The following is a 17,411-nucleotide window of genomic DNA, read 5'->3' as shown; positions in this document are numbered from 1 at the left end:
GACGCTTCTCGACCTGCTGAACTCTATCTGGCGCAGCGGAGAGTTTTCCGCCAGCTGGCGGAATGCCATCGTCGTTCCTATCCCGAAACCGAACTGCCACGATTCCGTACCAAATGCCTTCCGGCCAATCTCGCTCACCAGCTGCATGGCAAAGCTCCTCGAGAAAATTATTAATCGGCGACTGATCACCGAATTCGAATAAGTGGATGGCTCGACAAGCGCCAACACGTTTTTCGTGCTGGACACGGTACCGACACGTACTTTGCCGAGCTTGAAAGGTCCCTACTATCGACGAGCACTGCCTGATAGCATCCCTGGATCTATCGAAGGCGTACGACACCACATGATGACACGGTATATTGCGAACTCTAAAGTCTTGGCGAATGCGTGGTCGGATGCTCAATCTGTTGCAAACTTTCCTCTCGGAACGCACTTTCCAAGTGTCCATAGCGGGGACATGTCTCAAGAGTACCTTCTGGAGAACGGAGTACCTCAGGGTTCCGTCCTGTCTGTGACGCTGTTTCTCGTCGCGATGCAGCCTATTTTTCGTGTGCTGCCACCAGGTGTTGAAATCCTTCTATACGCGGATGACATCCTCCTTGTGGCACGTGGTGCGAAAGGGGAAGGTTTACACCGCCGACTGCAAACCGCCGTCAAAGCTGTGGACAAGTTGGAAAAGAGCGTGGGGTTTTCCATATCTGCGACGAAGTCCCAGACATCACTTGTCATAAGACGAGTTCATACAATCCCATTGAATTCCACCACCTAATTGTATCTTGACAGATACGTATTTTGACCTCAACAGTAAGGCCGTCTTCAGTGTCTCGTACTTGACTCGACTTCGAAGACGGCCTTACTGTTGAGGTCGAAATACGTATCTGTCAAGATACAATTAAGTGGGGGAATTCAATGGGATTGTATAAACTCGTCTTATGACAAGTGAAGACATTCCACTAAAAAGCTCAAAATAATTTTCTTATCGTCCCAGACATTTTATTGCAGCCCGAATGCGCATCGAGGATCCTAGGCGTCACTTTAGACCGAACCGCACTGTACAGACGTAAAAAATCGTGCAGGTTGGCTCGGAATTGGTCACTGCAAAGCTGATATATAGAATAGGACTAGTGAGCCGAGGAGGTCCTTATAGTATCGTATTCTTGTAAGTTGTACTACCTCTCTTAGAAATACTTTGGGTCAGATCAGTGTTTACCGGGTGCATTCAAATAACATTGGTATTAGACAGGGCATTCGTATTCCGACCAAAGACCAGGACGCACGTGTCTTGTCGTACGGCTTTCCACAGGATACTACATTGGCGACGAGGATGACGAACCCATTCGGTGAGTTAAAAAAAAAAGAAAAAACGGAACGGAAAGAACTGAAAGCAGACTCTAATCTCCTGTGCCTGTGTTTTTGGGTCTGGTACATTGAAATGCAGAAAGCAATATTGGCTTAAATGCGGTGGTAGATACGATGAATGTATGCTTTGAGGCTGACGAAGAAATGAAAACATTATTTGCTTAAATGCAGAGACGGTAGAGCGAAGAAGAAGAGAAATATGGCTTAAATGCGATTCCAACAGGTTATAAGGTGAGACTGAGTTCCCATGTAAACGTATTAGTGGATACGGAAAAAGTAAACAAAAAAAAAATGTTTGCATTCTGCTATATGACACCTCCTTGGAGGGTTGCCGGCGAAGTTCAATGTGGTAGATTGACAGAGAATTTGATTTCGCGTACACGATCACAAACGACAGATTTCCTCACCTTTATTTGAATATGCATTGCGCATACTGTTGCATTTGTGAAATCATCTTTCCATATGTTTTGCAGCGGGGTTCTATAATTTGACAGATCACCGTCAAGTGCTTTAGTGGTGTATGTTTTGGAAAAGTTTTCTAAATCAACAAAAGTTTTGAATTTCGAAAGTTTTATTTAGATAGATATTTTGCATATTTCAAAAAAGTATGTACCTACATTTAGTGACAGATGTTATAGAAGCAACAACGAAAGCACTGAAATGTGATATATGTGTTTTGGATTTGGTTTCAGATATGATTCGACCACTCGGGCTGCAGCTCCAATCGTTTGATTATACATCGCACACCGATGATGTTGGCAGTGAGTGGCGAAAGTGGTTGAGATCTTTCGAAACGATGGTTCGAGCAAGCCGGATTGACGATGAGGAATGGAAAAAAGATTTACTTTTACATTATGCCGGTCAAAATGTTCAGCAGCTATTCGACACATTACCCGAAGCTCCCGGAATCGAAATGCGGGGTCCGTTACTGAATATTGAGAGCTACACACCGAATATGACCAGCTACGAAGAAGCTAGAGCGAAGCTGAACGATTTCTTCCTGCCGAAAGAGAATTCCACGTATGAGCGACATTTGCTGCGGCAAATGAAACAACGCGCGGGTGAAAATATTGATGCTTTCACTATTCGACTACGAGTCCAGGCGGAACGATGTGGTTTCGGCGATAGAGTAGAAGAAAATATCAAAGATCAGATCATCCAGAACTGCCAATCGGCCACGCTGCGCCGGGATTTATTGAAGCGAGGCGATGCCAGTCTCGAGGAGGTATTGAGTATCGCGAAGATCTTCGAGACTGTAGCTCAACAAGAAAAGTCGTTTACCAGCGCTGGTGAGTTGAAGCAACATGTCGACGATGTGAACAAGATTGATACAGCACCCTATAGGAAAAGGCGAGTCATCGAAACGAGGCAACTAGAATGCCACCGTTGCGGGTACTTCGGACACATCGCCAAAGATGACAGATGTCCTGCCAAAGGGAAAGTATGCAACAAGTGTGGCGGCAAGGATCATTTTGGAAAGAAATGCCGGACCAAACAACAGAGGATCGACAAGCAGAGATTTGAACGTCGAGGAATTTCCAACACCACCGATGAAAATCGTAAGGACGATAAAACGAACACTGTTAAACACATTTCCGAAGAACAAGTCGAGTACATTTTCAACGTAACCACACCTGACAGCAACGGAGAAATGCAATGTGTAATCGGGGGTGTTATTGTGTCTGCAGTGGTCGACTCAGGGTCTAAATATAATTTGCTGAGTCAGTCGCATTGGAACGAGTTGAAGGAAAAAAAAGTGATTGTTTCGAACCAACGACGCGAAGCGCCGATAACGTTCAAAGCGTATGGAGGACAAGCATTGCCATTGATCGGTGTGTTTACTGCTACCATCAAAATGGGAGATGCAGCGGAATCAGCTGAATTCTATGTCGTTGGAGGAAACGGAAAAATCTTGATCGGTCGGGATACCGCTATTTCTATGGGTATTCTGAAAATTGGCGTACCGGTTAATGAAGTGGAGACCAACACGAAATGCAAGAAACTAGGAACAATCAAGGACATAGTTATTGACATCCCAATCAAGTCGGACGCTGTTCCTGTTGTCCAACCATATCGGCGTATTCCGGTGGCTTTAGAGAAGATGGTCGATAAGAAGTTGGACGAGTTGCTTGACCAGGGCATTATTGAACCCGTGAACGAGCCAGCTAAATGGATATCTCCGGTAGTCGTGGTGCCGAAAGGGGACGATGGTGACGTACGCATATGTGTAGACATGCGACGGGCGAATGAAGCTGTGGAAAGGGAAAACCACCCCCTCCCGACTTTCGAAGATTTTTTGCCGCATTTGTCAAAAGCAAAAGTCTTTTCTCGATTGGACGTGAAAAATGCCTTTCACCAGGTGGGTTGAATCCGTAATAGATTTGCATCGATTAACCTTTGATTGGCACTTTTTTTATGTTATGCTGTCGAACCTGCTATACATTATTGATTTGAATTCTACGTTTCAAATGTCACTTGTTACTTTACGGAAGTCGTCAATCTAAATAAATGAACTCCATTTGGAAATAAATAAAAAACTAGCGTTTTATTTTAGGTACAGTTATCAAAGCGATCCCGTGAAATTACGACGTTTATCACACGAAGAGGCCTGTTTCGTTATACCAGACTTATGTTTGGCATAAACTGCGCACCGGAGCTGTTCCAAAAGACGATGCAACAAGTTCTGAGTGGGTGTGACGGATGTTTAAATTTTATCGATGATGTGATTGTTCACGGCTCCAATAAGGCTGAGCATGACGAGCGATTAGCGAAGGTCCTTCAACGACTCAGTGACTGGAATGTGATCCTGAATGAAGATAAATGTATTTATGGAGTGTCAGAAATGAGGGTATTAGGACATATTCTGTCGGCAGACGGCATCAAACCTGACACAGACAAGTTAGAATCAATACGCTGTTTTCGAGAACCAAAATCTGGGGAGGAGGTTAGAAGTTTGTTGGGCTTAGTGAATTATCTTAGTAAATTTATTCCTGATCTGGCAACTTTGACGTACCCGTTGCGACAGTTAACGGTTCAGAAACAAAACTTTGTATGGGGATCTGAGCAACAAGCAGCATTTGACAAATTGAAGGAACATATGGCTTCTCCTGCTACATTGGGTTATTTTGATGTTGCTGATCGGACACAATTAGTGGCTGATGCAAGTCCGATTGGTTTGGGAGCAGTCTTGATGCAGATCAACGAAAAGGGCCCCCGGATTATTGCTTACGCTAGCAAAAGTTTGTCTGATGTGGAGAAAAGGTATGCGCAGATCGAGAAAGAAGCTCTAGCTCTCGTGTGGGCGGTGGAGCGTTTCCACTTTTATCTGTATGGTCGTTCATTTGAGCTCATTACTGATCATAAGCCGTTAGAAGCAATTTTCGGTTCAAAATCTAAGCCTTGTGCCAGGATCGAAAGGTGGGTAGTTCGACTTCAATCGTACAAAGCTACTGTTCTTTATCGGCCGGGAAAATCAAACGTCGCTGACCCGTTGTCAAGATTGGCCATTATGGATCATGTCACGGGAAAGACATTCGATGAATTAGCAGAACATTACGTGGCATGGGTAGCATCAAATGCTTTACCTGTAGCTTTGAAATTAACGGAAATCAAACGAGCCTCCGATTCTGATGAAGTCATCCAGTCCGTGAGAGTTGGTTTAGAACAGGGAATCTGGGCAGAGAAAGCTGCACCTTTTAAGCTGTTTGCTACGGAATTATGTTTTGTTGATGGGATCTTGCTGCGAGGAACTCGGATAGTAATACCTGAAACCTTGAGAGCTCAGACGTTGGATCTTGCTCACGAGGGTCACCCGGGTATGACTATCATGAAGCAAAGACTAAGAGCGAAGGTCTGGTGGCCGAAATTGGACGTGAAGGTTGAGCAATATATAAAGAGCTGTAGAGGCTGTATGTTAGTAACAGCGCCACCTGCACCGGAACCGATAAAACGAAGGGAATTGCCATCGGGACCATGGCAACACGTTGCCATAGACTTTCTTGGTCCGCTTCCATCAGGTCATTATCTATTCGTAATAGTTGATTATTTTAGCCGTTACATAGAAGTAGAGATTATGACAAAAACCGATTCTTGTGAGACAATCAAGCGCCTTAACCCAATTTTCGCTCGTTTCGGCCTACCGCTCTCCATCACTGCAGACAACGGCCCCCAGTTTTCCAGTGAGGAGTTTCGAGGGTTCTGTGAAACTAACAATATTCGATTAATCAGCACAACTCCCTATTGGCCGCAACAGAACGGTGAGGTGGAACGGCAGAACCGATCACTTTTGAAAAGATTAATGATAAGCCAAGCTACACATGCTGACTGGATCGAAGAACTTAATAAATATCTTCTCATGTATCGCTCATCGCCACACTCCACCACAAAGAAAACTCCTTCGGAAATGCTTTTCGGCTACACCATTCGCGACAGACTTCCATCAATTTATCTACCGAAGGATGAAGATGAGGAAACAGCTGACCGAGATAGGGACACGAAGGAAAAAGGAAAGTTGTATGCGGACAGACGGCGACACGCTAAACCAAGTGATATTTCTGAGGGTGACAATGTGCTGATTAAAAATATGGCGAAAGCAAATAAGCTGACCACAAACTATGGACCTAAGGTATATAAGGTCCTTAAAAGGAAAGGCGGAGATGTCATTGTATCGTCGGATGAATCGGGAGTTAAATATCGCAGGCACGTCTCTCATCTACAGCGAATCCCGGATGATGTAGACGTAAGTTTGACTTCGGAGCCCAGGAAGGTGGGTGACACATGTATCGAGAAGTCAGGAAGCAGCGAGAGTCTTCAACTGTGTGATGAGTCAGTTGAGAAACTATCGCGCATCAAGCGAGTTGTTCGAAAACCCGCTTATATGCAAGACTATGTGAATACGGTTCAGAGTGAGTTGTAAGTTACAAGGATCATCAAAATAAAATATAAAAAAAGGAAAGTAAATATAGTATCGTATTCTTGTAAGTTGTACTACCTCTCTTAGAAATACTTTGGGTCAGATCAGTGTTTACCGGGTGCATTCAAATAACATTGGTATTAGACAGGGCATTCGTATTCCGACCAAAGACCAGGACGCACGTGTCTTGTCGTACGGCTTTCCACAGGATACTACAGTCCTGAGACCCTGTAGACTCTCGCTCCCCCGTATAAAAAAAATGGTACGCTACGCTTCCGGAGTCATTGTGACCAGCCCCATCATCTCAGTTATGGCCGAAGTTGGAACTCTCCCCTTCGAATTCCTCGCAGTTCAATCTGCAGCACCAACGGCCTTCCGGATCCTAGCCAAAAGCCAAAACTACAGCACCCATAATAGCGACCACCTCTGATCCGGCGAACAACAGATCGACTTGTGGAACTTATGGGTACAGCACTTCCTACCGTCGGTCCTTTAGTGGTGTGGGACGTTAAGAGAAGTGTACGAGCCGGCGACCTGCCGGACAGAGTTCGTCCAATTGTCCAACAGCTGTTATCGACCCACTTTCATGGGTCGGCGGTAATCTACACCGACGGTTCTAAACAGGATGAAACAGTTGGATCCCCATTTTATGCTAATGAAATAGTCGGAACATTCAGCCTACCGAATGCAGCGTTTTCTCGGCGGAGGCGGACTCAGAAAGCTGCTTACTGGCGTTAGAATCAGGAGGATCGAACACCCTTGGATCCAGGAAATTGAACGTACAGTACAAAACAAACCCGTCCGATTTTGCTGGATCCCGGGACACGCTGGTATCAACGGCAACACTATGGCTGACCGACTGGCAAACGAGGCCAGGGGACAACCAAGCATCGATATACCCATCCCTGCAGATAATGTGCTGCGAATGGTCAGACAGCAAATACGACACCAATGGGATCATCAGTGGTTCAATTCAAGAGAAGTGAAATTGCGAGAAGTGAAGGGTGACACACACAGATGGATGGACCAGGCCAACGCCGCTGATCAGCGTGTACTAACGCGTCTAAGGATTGGCCACACGAGACTGACTCATACGTTTCTGTTAAAGAAACTCCTCCACCCACATGCGAATACTGCATAGTCACAGTTGACGTACGGCATCTGATCCTTCAGTGCCGACAGTTCGTAGGAGAGAGGGAAGGCAATAGAATCAGTACAACAAGTCTGAGAGACGCATTGAATTACAGCGAGGAAAACACTAAAAGATTGCTAAACTTTTTACACGAAACTGTAAATTGCGAAAAAAAGGAATGAGAGCGCACATCGACACCGGAGAATCAGGAAGAACAGTTCGCACCCAGCATCAAAACCGAGGAAAGCAGTATATCCAACAACGAAGCAGTCGACTAAACTACACAAAGTCTTTCCCCAGTGCCGGTGTATCTGGAAGGAATCGTGTAGTAATTTCGGCAACGGCTGGCACTGTGTGGCAAGTCTTGCCCACAGGTCAGTCCCCAGTTTTTCAACCGCAAATATATACTGCCGCGCCTGTTATTTTTCCAGGTTGCCATACCAGACCACATTTCACCCGGAGATGCTACCCTCCTCCCCAGAGCTCGTCGCAGGAATATCACACAAAGCGCATCCTGAGTGCCGGCTGCTGTCGGTATTGACAAAACTAGTGTGATGGTTTCAGGGTTGTTACGGAGATCCTGAAATATTTTCCGCGCCAAATCCGCGCCATTTCCGCGTGACATGAAATTCATTTCGCGCAAATCCGCGCATCCAAGAACTAAATTTTAAGCAAATACACGTGAAATATTAATTATGGTTACCACAATCTACTAAACGTCTTCTCTTCGAGGTCGTCTTTTAATATTCCTGATATGATTAAAAGCTTCAGTTTTGCACATGTTTGTACCAAATTGAAAATAGAAAATCGCAGTCAATTCAACAACCCCCAACGACCATCTAAGTTTTCGCCACTAGAAATACTAAAGCTAAGTAAACAAGAACTAAACAGCCAAAACTATTTCAATACGCACATTTTTTGTTCCGTTATTGTCAGTGGAATTCGGCACAAAGATGCATTGGTATACAAGAAATGTTTAGGCCAGATTTGATCATAATTGATGAATAGATGAACTTGACAAATCACAAATAATCTGCCAAAAACGGCAATTTATTCTGAAGTATTAAATTAAGCAACTTTGTTGTAATTATAAACTTGCGTAGAGCTTCGAAATTTCCCGAGAATATCTGTCGAAATTCATCCTGATTTTTATGCAAAAGTTCCCCAGAGAACTTATGCGGAAATTCATTCTGGAATTTTGTTATAAATTGAATATAATAATTTGTTGAAAATTCAAGTAAATTATTCAAAAACAACCTGCGGAAAATCTTTGGAGACTACATGCGGTCTTCCCTCCATTAATACCCGCGGAAAAAGGTTTGGAAATTCATGCAGAAATTGACTGCGGTTTTTCGGAAGTTTTTACGCAGCAAGTCACCTGCGTAAAAACTTCCGAAAAACCTTTCGTCAAATTCGAGGCGCAATTTGTCAGTTTTTTTTTACAGATATCCCTGTGATTACCACTAACAAAATGTTTGAGAAAATCGCAACGTAAATTCTTGCGGAAATTTCTCTGGGAATCTGGGAAAAAATCTTCCGGAAATACATTCGGAGTTTCCTTCATGAATTCCTGTGGAAATCGGTTTGGAAATTTCTGAAGACTTCCTTTGGTGAATGCCGGTGAACAACATTCCGAGAATTCTTTCGTAAATTCAAGACAACATTACTGCAAACTTTTTTACAGTAATTGCTGCGGTCAGCGCTTGAAGAATTTGCGCAGAAATTCCCCCATTTTTTAAAATTTAACGGATTATAAATGCTGCAGAAATCCTCTTTAGGCTGTAGAAATTTATTTATTAAATTCTTCATTATACACTAGCGCCGTCAAGCGGATGAGTTCCGAAGTAATATGATTTCGTTCTGACCTCTTGAATAAATTTGTAGAAAACGGCAACTTTCTAAATCTTAGGGATGAACATCAAGCTGGTGAGCACCAACCACGCAATCTGTATAAAAATCAAGACTTGCTCCGACGTTTTAAGGTCCCGAGAGGTAATTTTTGGTCCGATCTTAGAGGACGGGAAAATTTGTGAGTCCCAAAATTGTTCAAATCGGTTCACAAACGGCGGAGATACAGCGATTTGAAAATAGCGTTCCGACTGTTGGGAGTCTTGGTTGTTGGAGTGTTAACCTTGACCAAACCGCTAGTTTTTTAGGTCCCAATACTAATACATATTATGAATATGAACTACAACGCAAATCATGATTGTAACTAAAAATCAAAGATATAACGGCTTATGGATAATATAACTATTGAATATAGAATAGTATGACTGCGTGACTGAGTACCGAAGACACTGTTAGTACTTACTTGTGACCTTTCATCCTCTTATAGACAGTGGAGAGATCCTGCCTGTTAAACAAATCTTGTTCCTGCTCCAATACTGATAAAATGTGTTCTGGTTCTGAGAGATTCGGCACATGTAACACAGCAGTAAATGCCGACAACATTTCCATATCCGCTAAAACTTGCCTAAAACAATTGATACAATTATCTAGTGCGTCACATTCACATTAAACAATATTACCTTTGACTGGTTGTGCAAAGAATTAGTAACTTCCTTCCTCGCGGGGGCTGTTTCTTCAACAAGACAAGCAAAGCCTGTAGAGTAAGATTAGAATACCTCGGTCCAATCGGACCATAGTCTAAAAGTCTTTCAATGTTGTCTACCAAAATGCAACTCAACGTTGAACGATAAGCGTCGTCAAAGTACTGTTGTATCAGAAAGAAATGGTGTCAATGAAACGTAAAATGATTACCAACGATTAATACTACCTTTCTTATCTGCAGACATTTAGCGTTCTCCGTGAAGCCGACCATATCGTCCGGTGTGCACACCTTGACGAATGGGAAGTCGGACATCTTCGCCAGCTTGGCGGCAAGTGCCGTCTTCCCGGAGTTTGGTGGACCTTCCAGCAAGATTGATACCAAACCGGAACCTTCGGCACCACGAGCCTGCTGCGTATAGAGGGCACCATCCTCCAGTACGTGTGCGACCGGCAGACCCCAGTTGAGGATACCACGAATGACATAATTTTCAAGCGCTTCTTGAGCAGTGCCGAAGGCCTAATGAAAAGAGTTGATTATAATATATTGACATTTGCATGGTTCGGTTCTACCCGAATAACTGCGAACAAATTTATTGTCAAGAGTGTGTATGGTTTTTTGGATATTTACCGGCTTTATGTCATTTTCAAGCGCATTTAGGAAATCGCCTCTGTTGACCATCAGTTTCTCGATGGCTTCAGGGTCGACTTCTACCTTAGATGCCGCTTTGATGAGGCGATTCATAGCAGTTGACTGAGCCGCACGAACAAGACCTTCGAGCTCAGCACCGCTAAAGTTTTTGGTCAAAGCAGCAAGTTCCTACAAAATCAAAGTAAAAAAAATCAATGGAAACTCATCGTTTCTCTCGCGGCTATAAATGCCCTACCTTATTGTCCACATCTGGGTTGATTTTCTTAAATTCTCTCATACGCTTTGTGTGGATGTTCAAAATCTGAACTCTACCTTCTTCATTGGGAAGACTAATCTCCATCTGCACCTCCAATCGACCTGGACGCATCAAAGCCTCGTCAATCATATCCCGTCTGTTGGTCATACCAATGACCAAGATATTGTTCAGCTGCTCAACACCATCGATCTTCGCCAGCAGTTGGTTAACTACGGTATCGTGCACACCACTGTTACCACCGACACTTCCTCGAGCTTTACAAATGGCATCGATTTCGTCAAAGATGATTATATGCAATCCGCTGTTGGGACCAAGCTAGGATGGAAAATGTGAAGCTTTTAGTTTTGATTATCGAACAATTAAAAACAAGCTTTTTACCCTTTTCTCCTCTTCCTCAGCTTCGGCAAACAACCGTCGGATGTTAGCTTCCGACTCGCCTACGTATTTGTCTAAAATCTGCGGACCATTCACAATCTTCGGTTCACGTGCGTTCAGCATGTTACCGATTTGACGGGCCATCAAGGTTTTACCAGTACCGGGAGGACCATACAATAAGATACCCTTCACGTGCTTGCAACCCAGTTGTTCCACGATTTCCGGTGGAAAAACTCGAGAAGCGAACGCGCGCCGGAAAATGGCGTTGAATTCCTTGTCCAAACCACCGATGCCCATTTTTCCAAAGTCCCAATCCGGATTGATGATCGATTGGCGCACAATCTTGCCCTTCGCCTTGCCAACCAGATTCAGCGAGGAGTTTTCCGCCTTCTCAAAGGTGACCGATGTGTTGCCAAGCAGTCGACCGAAATTGGTTCTCTTCGCTTCCTGTTTGCCTTCCTGTTTGGCATCGATTGCTTCCAGCGACTTAATGCACAGGCCAAGCAGCTTCTTGTCCTGGAAGCTGAACACTAGCGGTTGACCAACGGTCAACGCCAGACCGGAAAATTGCAGGACAAAGTCCTTCGCCATTTGATCGCTGTCATAGGGTTCCAACGTGGTTCTGTAGAAAATTGAAAAGTTGAATTCGACAATCATGTAATTTCATTGAATTGATCTTACGTTTTCTTCTGCAGAAAATCCACCTCAATACTAACATTGCACAATACTTCTGAAGAACGATCGAAAAAATAAGGTTTCACAGATATGTCCTGAAGAATGAGTTCATATTAACTATAAAGAATGGGAATTAGAAAAAAATACAACCTACCTGATTAATTGACAATGTTGCCCATTTGCGTTGAAGCAGGGAGAAGCCGATACAGTAGTTGGGTATGTCCGGGCATCGTTCGACAGAAAAGATGAAGTGCTGCCCAGGAGCTGTTGAGACATCGATGTACCTATAAAAGAAGTAAAAGAATGTTTTCAAATGAGACTTTCCGTGGAAATCCCGGGATCGATCGCATGTCAGAGAGATGCTCAAAGCTAATCCAATACTTTCTGTTAAGTTGTACATAATTTTTTCTGTAATATCTAGGAAATCTGGAATTTTTCAGCCGACGGATGCAGGGTAGACCTGTGCGCCGCCGCGCCACGCCGCCGCCGCCGGTGGTTTTACTCGCGCCGCCGCCGCCGATGATTTTGGGTCGGCGCGCCGCCGATCATAATTTTGCCACGCCGGTGACTAATCGCAATAAAAAAAATCAATTAACTTAATTTGAGTCAAGCCAAGCACGAGACACTGAAAACGTATCTGTGAAGAAATACAGCTTGGTAGTTTTAATTGGAATAGTACTGAACTAGTCTTATGGAAGTTCATAAATGTTGTTAAGGTGGATCTCGTCAAAACTCAATTTCAAATCTACCTCAAACGATGGTGTCTCTAAGTCGGTGTAGTGACATATATTGTCTTGGTTAATTAATGGGTTGGTTGATTAGTTGGAGAGTTTGAATGAGGCTTTATCTAGTATAATAATACATAAATTGTAAAACTGATCTTTGGCCTCATTTAGTCAGGCACCTAAACTTGTAGGTGACTCGAAAATGGGTTTCTTGTGGGGCCTTGATACATGCCCAAAGCGTCCCCACTCTTAAAGGAAGAAATTTCAAGTCAAGTTGCACATTATTTATTTTGACAATATTTATTTTTTATTTATTTAACTCAACTTATTTAATCAGTTTTCTTTGTTTTAAGATTTGTGCTATTAGGACAGTTGGCTTATAAGGCGAACTGATTTAGCAAAATAATTAAATCCCAACTGGGAATGCTTTACCGATTTTTGTTCCGATTCCCGAGTAAGTCATTTATGAAATCAATTTCTGAATATAACTGACAAAACCACTTGCTGAGCATCAACAGAGCAAATATTGCTGAGCAAATATTACGAGCATCAGTTGAAAACGCTTCTTATTTTTTTATTCACAGCTATTGTAGCTCAGAACTGGGGTGTTGTCGCCTCGCTGCATAGTATTTAGTCTAATTATTTAGTTAAAACGTCAGGTATTTTCAAACATTACGAAAATTTAATTAAATTTTATTGTCTTGAAATTATTTAATACTGTATAGCAAAAGTCTTATTGTGAAATTCCTGGAACTTCTGAGAATATTCGAAGAATTATCGTTCAAACATTCATTTATGAATTTCTTCGAAAATACTCCAGAAATTAGTTTGGAAATAAATAAAGAAAGAAGATTAGAAGATTATTTTAGGAATTCTTCCTAAAATTTGTTTGGGTATTCCTTCGGAGATTTCTTACAAAATTTCTCCGAAAATTCCTTAAGAATTTTCATTACGGATTTCTTCAGAAAATCCTTTACGAATTTCTTTCGAAAATTGCTTGCGGAATGCTTTCGGATTTTGTTCTACGAATTCCTATAATCTCCTTCGGAGACTCGTTGAGGAATTCCTTTGGATGTTTCTTTAGCAATTCCTGTGAAAATTCCTTTAAAAATTCCATTCGTTCTTTTGAGAATTTCTTCGGAATTTGTTGAGGATTTCATCGGAAATTTTTCCTTTTGAAATTGTTTCCGCATTTATTTCATGAATCGCTGGAAAAAGTTGTTCTAGATATCCATAAGGAATTTCTTCAGAACTTCTCCCAGCAATTCCTTTAAAACATTCTTCGGGAGTTCTTCCGGAACTTCTTGTAGGAATTAGAAAATGCCTTCATCTTTCCTAAAGTCTTTGTTTGTTTGTTGTTTATTCTTGGATTTTTTTTTCGAATGTTCAATAAGTAACTACATCGCAAACAACTTCATTTTCAATAAATTTCAAAGGATCTCCTGGAAGATCTGCCGAAAAAAAATCTGGAGAAATATCCGAAGGAAATCTCGGAGGTTTTACGAATTATCTTTTAAAGAAGTCCCTGGAGGAATATCCGAATGAATTCTGGGCGGTATTTTATTATCATTTTAAATATAAAATTCTGGAGGAGTTCCCAAATAAACTTTTGGAGGTGTTTTAAAAAAAAATTGTGTTGGATTTAGTGCTGGAATTTCCAAATAACTCCGGAGACGAGCCAGCCTCGGGCTGAAAGTCTCCTTAATGAAGACACAAAAAAAAATCCAAATAAACATTTGAAGAGATTCCCAAATGAGAACCTGAATGGATTTTCAAAAATAATTCCTAAAGGAACTTCTAAAACATTTTTTGAAGGTAAAATACTTTCCTAAAGAATTCCTAAAGGAATTTCCAGGGGAATCGATAAAGGTATATTTGAAGGATTTTATGATGGAATTTCCGAAGGAATTCTCAAAGGAAATTACGAAGAAAATCCTAATAGAATTTCAGAAAAAATGCTTACTGGTTTTTCTGATGTAATTCTTAGGTTTCTTCAAGAATTTCTTTGGAATTTTTCCCAGTAATTTATTCGCAATTCCTCCAGAGATTCCTTTGAAGATTCGTGCAGGAATTCCTTAGGAAATTGCCTCACAAAGTTACAAAAAACTCCTCCTTGAACGAATTCCAGAAAGTTCTTCGGAAATTCTTTCGAATATTCCATAAAATTTACACCAGGGCCCAGGGCCGAAAAAAAAAGATAATAATAATAATCCTTTGAAAATTTCTTAGGAAATTGCTTCAGGAACTGTTTTATAAAATGCCTTAGGAATTTTTTCGTAATTCCCTTAGAAATTCTTTCGGATATACCTTCCGAAAATGTTTCGCTAATTCCTTTTGAAATATCGACGGAAAATATTTTATAATTCCTCTAAAAATTCCTTCAGAAATTCATTTACAGATTCCTTCGAAATCATTGAAAGTTTGCTTAGGAATTCCTTCGGATTTTTTTTAGAAAAAAAAACGTTGGAAATTTTATAGAAATTCCTCCAGGGGTTCCTTAGCAATTTAAGTTCCTTGGGAATTTTTACGGGTAATCCTTTGAAAATTCTTTGGTCACTTTAGAAAGAAGTTCTTGGACATTTCCCTCAATAATTCCGTCACAACATTCTTCATCTCTTTTAAATTTTTTCGAGAATCTTTGCAGAAATTAATTCAAAGAAATTTCTTCGGAAATTGTATTTGGAACCATTCGAAATTCTTCAAGGAATTCCCTAAATTTTTTTCGAAATTTACTAAAAGATTCTTTCTGATTTTTCTGCGGGAATTCCTTCCTTGTAAACTATTTTTGAAGTCGGTGCTACCGGGCAAAATTATAAAATACCTATTCATATAATAATCAAGGCCTGCGTGCCCAAACCTTTGTTCCTTATGAGGAATAAACGAGTATACATCAAGCAAGGTTTTGTATTTCCTTGGTGTGATTTGTGGGAAGTGAGTCGTGGGATCAATAGTGACGATGGCCAAGTTCGGAAGAAGAATTTTACACTAAGTTCTTTTGAAAATCCCTTTAAAGAAGATTTTTTTAGCAATTTCTTCGGATATCGTTTTAGGAATTCTTTCGGAATTTCCGAATGAAATCGTGAAAGAATATTCTACGGTTTTACCTGTGGTTTTACTAAAGAAATTTCCCAACGAGAACCTTAATGGTTTTTGAAAAAATACCTATATGAGCTTCCGCAGAATTTCTTATAGGGTTTTGCAAAGGAATTTCTAATGAAACTTAGAAAAAAAAAATCGTAGTTTCCTCCGAGTCCCTTCAAGAACTCTACCAAGAACTTTTTTGGCATATTTTACCAACTTTTGAAGAAAATATTCAATTTGGTTGGTCATCATGCCACAGTCTTACTCAGCCAGAGCTCATTTTAGTTATGTTGATCGTCTATGGGGGTGGGGAGAAAACTGTCCATTGTGGTTGTCATTAGTGGACTCCATCGTGAATGCTCTTCCAGGATCCAAGGGTCACAGCAGGTGAACGAAGTAGCACTGCAAATTCTCTAAATATACTAGACATGCAACCACTCAAACATTACCCAATTGTATATGTAACTCAAACAATAGTAGTTAGAATTTTCTCAAATTTAGATATATTGAGAAGTAAATCGACTGGAGTTTATCAAAATACTGAATTGGGAAAAGTTTTGGAAAAAATATTAACAAATTAGTCTTATGCCACCGAAGTTTAGTTCTTAATACTGCTCAAGGGTTACGAAAAGTTGTAAAATTGTTAAATTTTGATTCATCAAAATCAGAGAATAATAAAATAGTTTTAATTAAAATAACTTTTTGAGATCAGGTACTTATTAGTGTCGCTGGTAATTTACTATGGAATGTGCTGTTTGATGATCGACAAACATAGAATATTACAATTTTAATCCACTGAAGTCGATTTTTATACGGGCGATGTGAATGAAAACCACGTGAATTCAAAAATCCGCATTAAAATTGATTTTTTGCCATTGATTTTTTCATCCACGCCGGTTCACGCCGCCGCCGCCGCCGCCGATAAAAGCCAACGGCGCGCCGCCGTGACGCCGCCGCCGCCGGGGCAAAAGTGACCACTACGCCGCCGCCGCCGATTATATGACCGGCGCACAGGTCTAATGCAGGGCGTCTTAGCGAAAGTCACAAAAAAGGAATCTGTCTGTGTGCGATAATTGGCGGGACTCGCCGATGGCAGTAAGCAGGATTACGCCCCGGAAGATCGTGTGTGGCCCCGTATTATCCGGAAGCGGATCAAAAAATTTCAAGAGTCCCTCTTTCGGCATCCAAGTACATATTGCAAAGGAATTACAGACCAAATCACTACGCAGCACGAAGCTTTTACGCGCAAAGTCCTGTGAATGGTTCAGAATCTGAAGAAACCAACCAAACTACAGTTGATTTGGGACGCCAAGGCTGGAGGTGTATTGAACGATATGTTACTGAAGAGACCAGATCTTCTGACGGAAAAGACGTCGGTAATTCAAAGTAGATGTTTTTGCCTTTCTCGTAAAACAAAGTTGTACCGAAAGGCTATCATTAAACTCTTAAATCGAACTTTTCATAGAAGGCTCGGATACCCATAGTGTTATATACCAATCGACTCAGCTCGTCAAACTGATCAAATGTCTGTATGTCCTTAGCCCTCCCAACAAAAAATAGCCCTCCCTAGGAATTAAAAAGTTGGTTCTAGACCAAGGCTGCCCAACGTACCGCCTGCTTTTCTATCTGGCTCGAAAAGCCCTTTTTTTATTATTCACTAGCAAACCCGACGAACATTGTTTTGCCTAAAACTGGTT

General features: G+C 41.6%; 2 protein-coding genes across 3 annotated transcripts in view; one reads left to right on the top strand and one right to left on the bottom strand.

The window, feature by feature from the left end:
* LOC134202276 (vesicle-fusing ATPase 1-like) overlaps nt 1-17,411 on the bottom strand; it is a 33,825-nt gene that overhangs the window by 5,522 nt on the left and 10,892 nt on the right. Inside the window, exons 4-11 of the mRNA XM_062677312.1 lie at nt 12,063-12,192; nt 11,915-12,003; nt 11,237-11,855; nt 10,838-11,173; nt 10,582-10,770; nt 10,180-10,470; nt 9,932-10,116; nt 9,715-9,876 (exon numbers count right to left, since the gene is read on the bottom strand). Of these exons, the coding sequence (XP_062533296.1) occupies nt 9,715-9,876; nt 9,932-10,116; nt 10,180-10,470; nt 10,582-10,770; nt 10,838-11,173; nt 11,237-11,855; nt 11,915-12,003; nt 12,063-12,192 (2,001 nt within the window). The remainder of the gene's footprint in view (nt 1-9,714; nt 9,877-9,931; nt 10,117-10,179; nt 10,471-10,581; nt 10,771-10,837; nt 11,174-11,236; nt 11,856-11,914; nt 12,004-12,062; nt 12,193-17,411) is intronic.
* On the top strand, nt 1,140-3,788 carry LOC134202274 (uncharacterized protein K02A2.6-like). 2 transcript variants are annotated; one of them, XM_062677309.1, is made up of 2 exons: nt 1,140-1,340; nt 2,052-3,788. In XM_062677309.1, exons 1-2 carry the CDS (start codon nt 1,325-1,327, stop codon nt 3,725-3,727), a joined length of 1,692 nt encoding a protein of 563 aa, XP_062533293.1. In that variant the 5' UTR covers nt 1,140-1,324; the 3' UTR covers nt 3,728-3,788. The 2 variants fall into 2 exon arrangements, with proteins under 2 accessions (XP_062533293.1, XP_062533294.1); XM_062677310.1 differs by having other exon boundaries at nt 1,140-1,964.

Source organism: Armigeres subalbatus, unplaced genomic scaffold (assembly GCF_024139115.2).
Source record: "Armigeres subalbatus isolate Guangzhou_Male unplaced genomic scaffold, GZ_Asu_2 Contig1121, whole genome shotgun sequence".
NCBI classification, from domain to species: domain Eukaryota; kingdom Metazoa; phylum Arthropoda; class Insecta; order Diptera; family Culicidae; genus Armigeres; species Armigeres subalbatus.
This window is presented reverse-complemented; position numbering and strand designations above follow the sequence as displayed.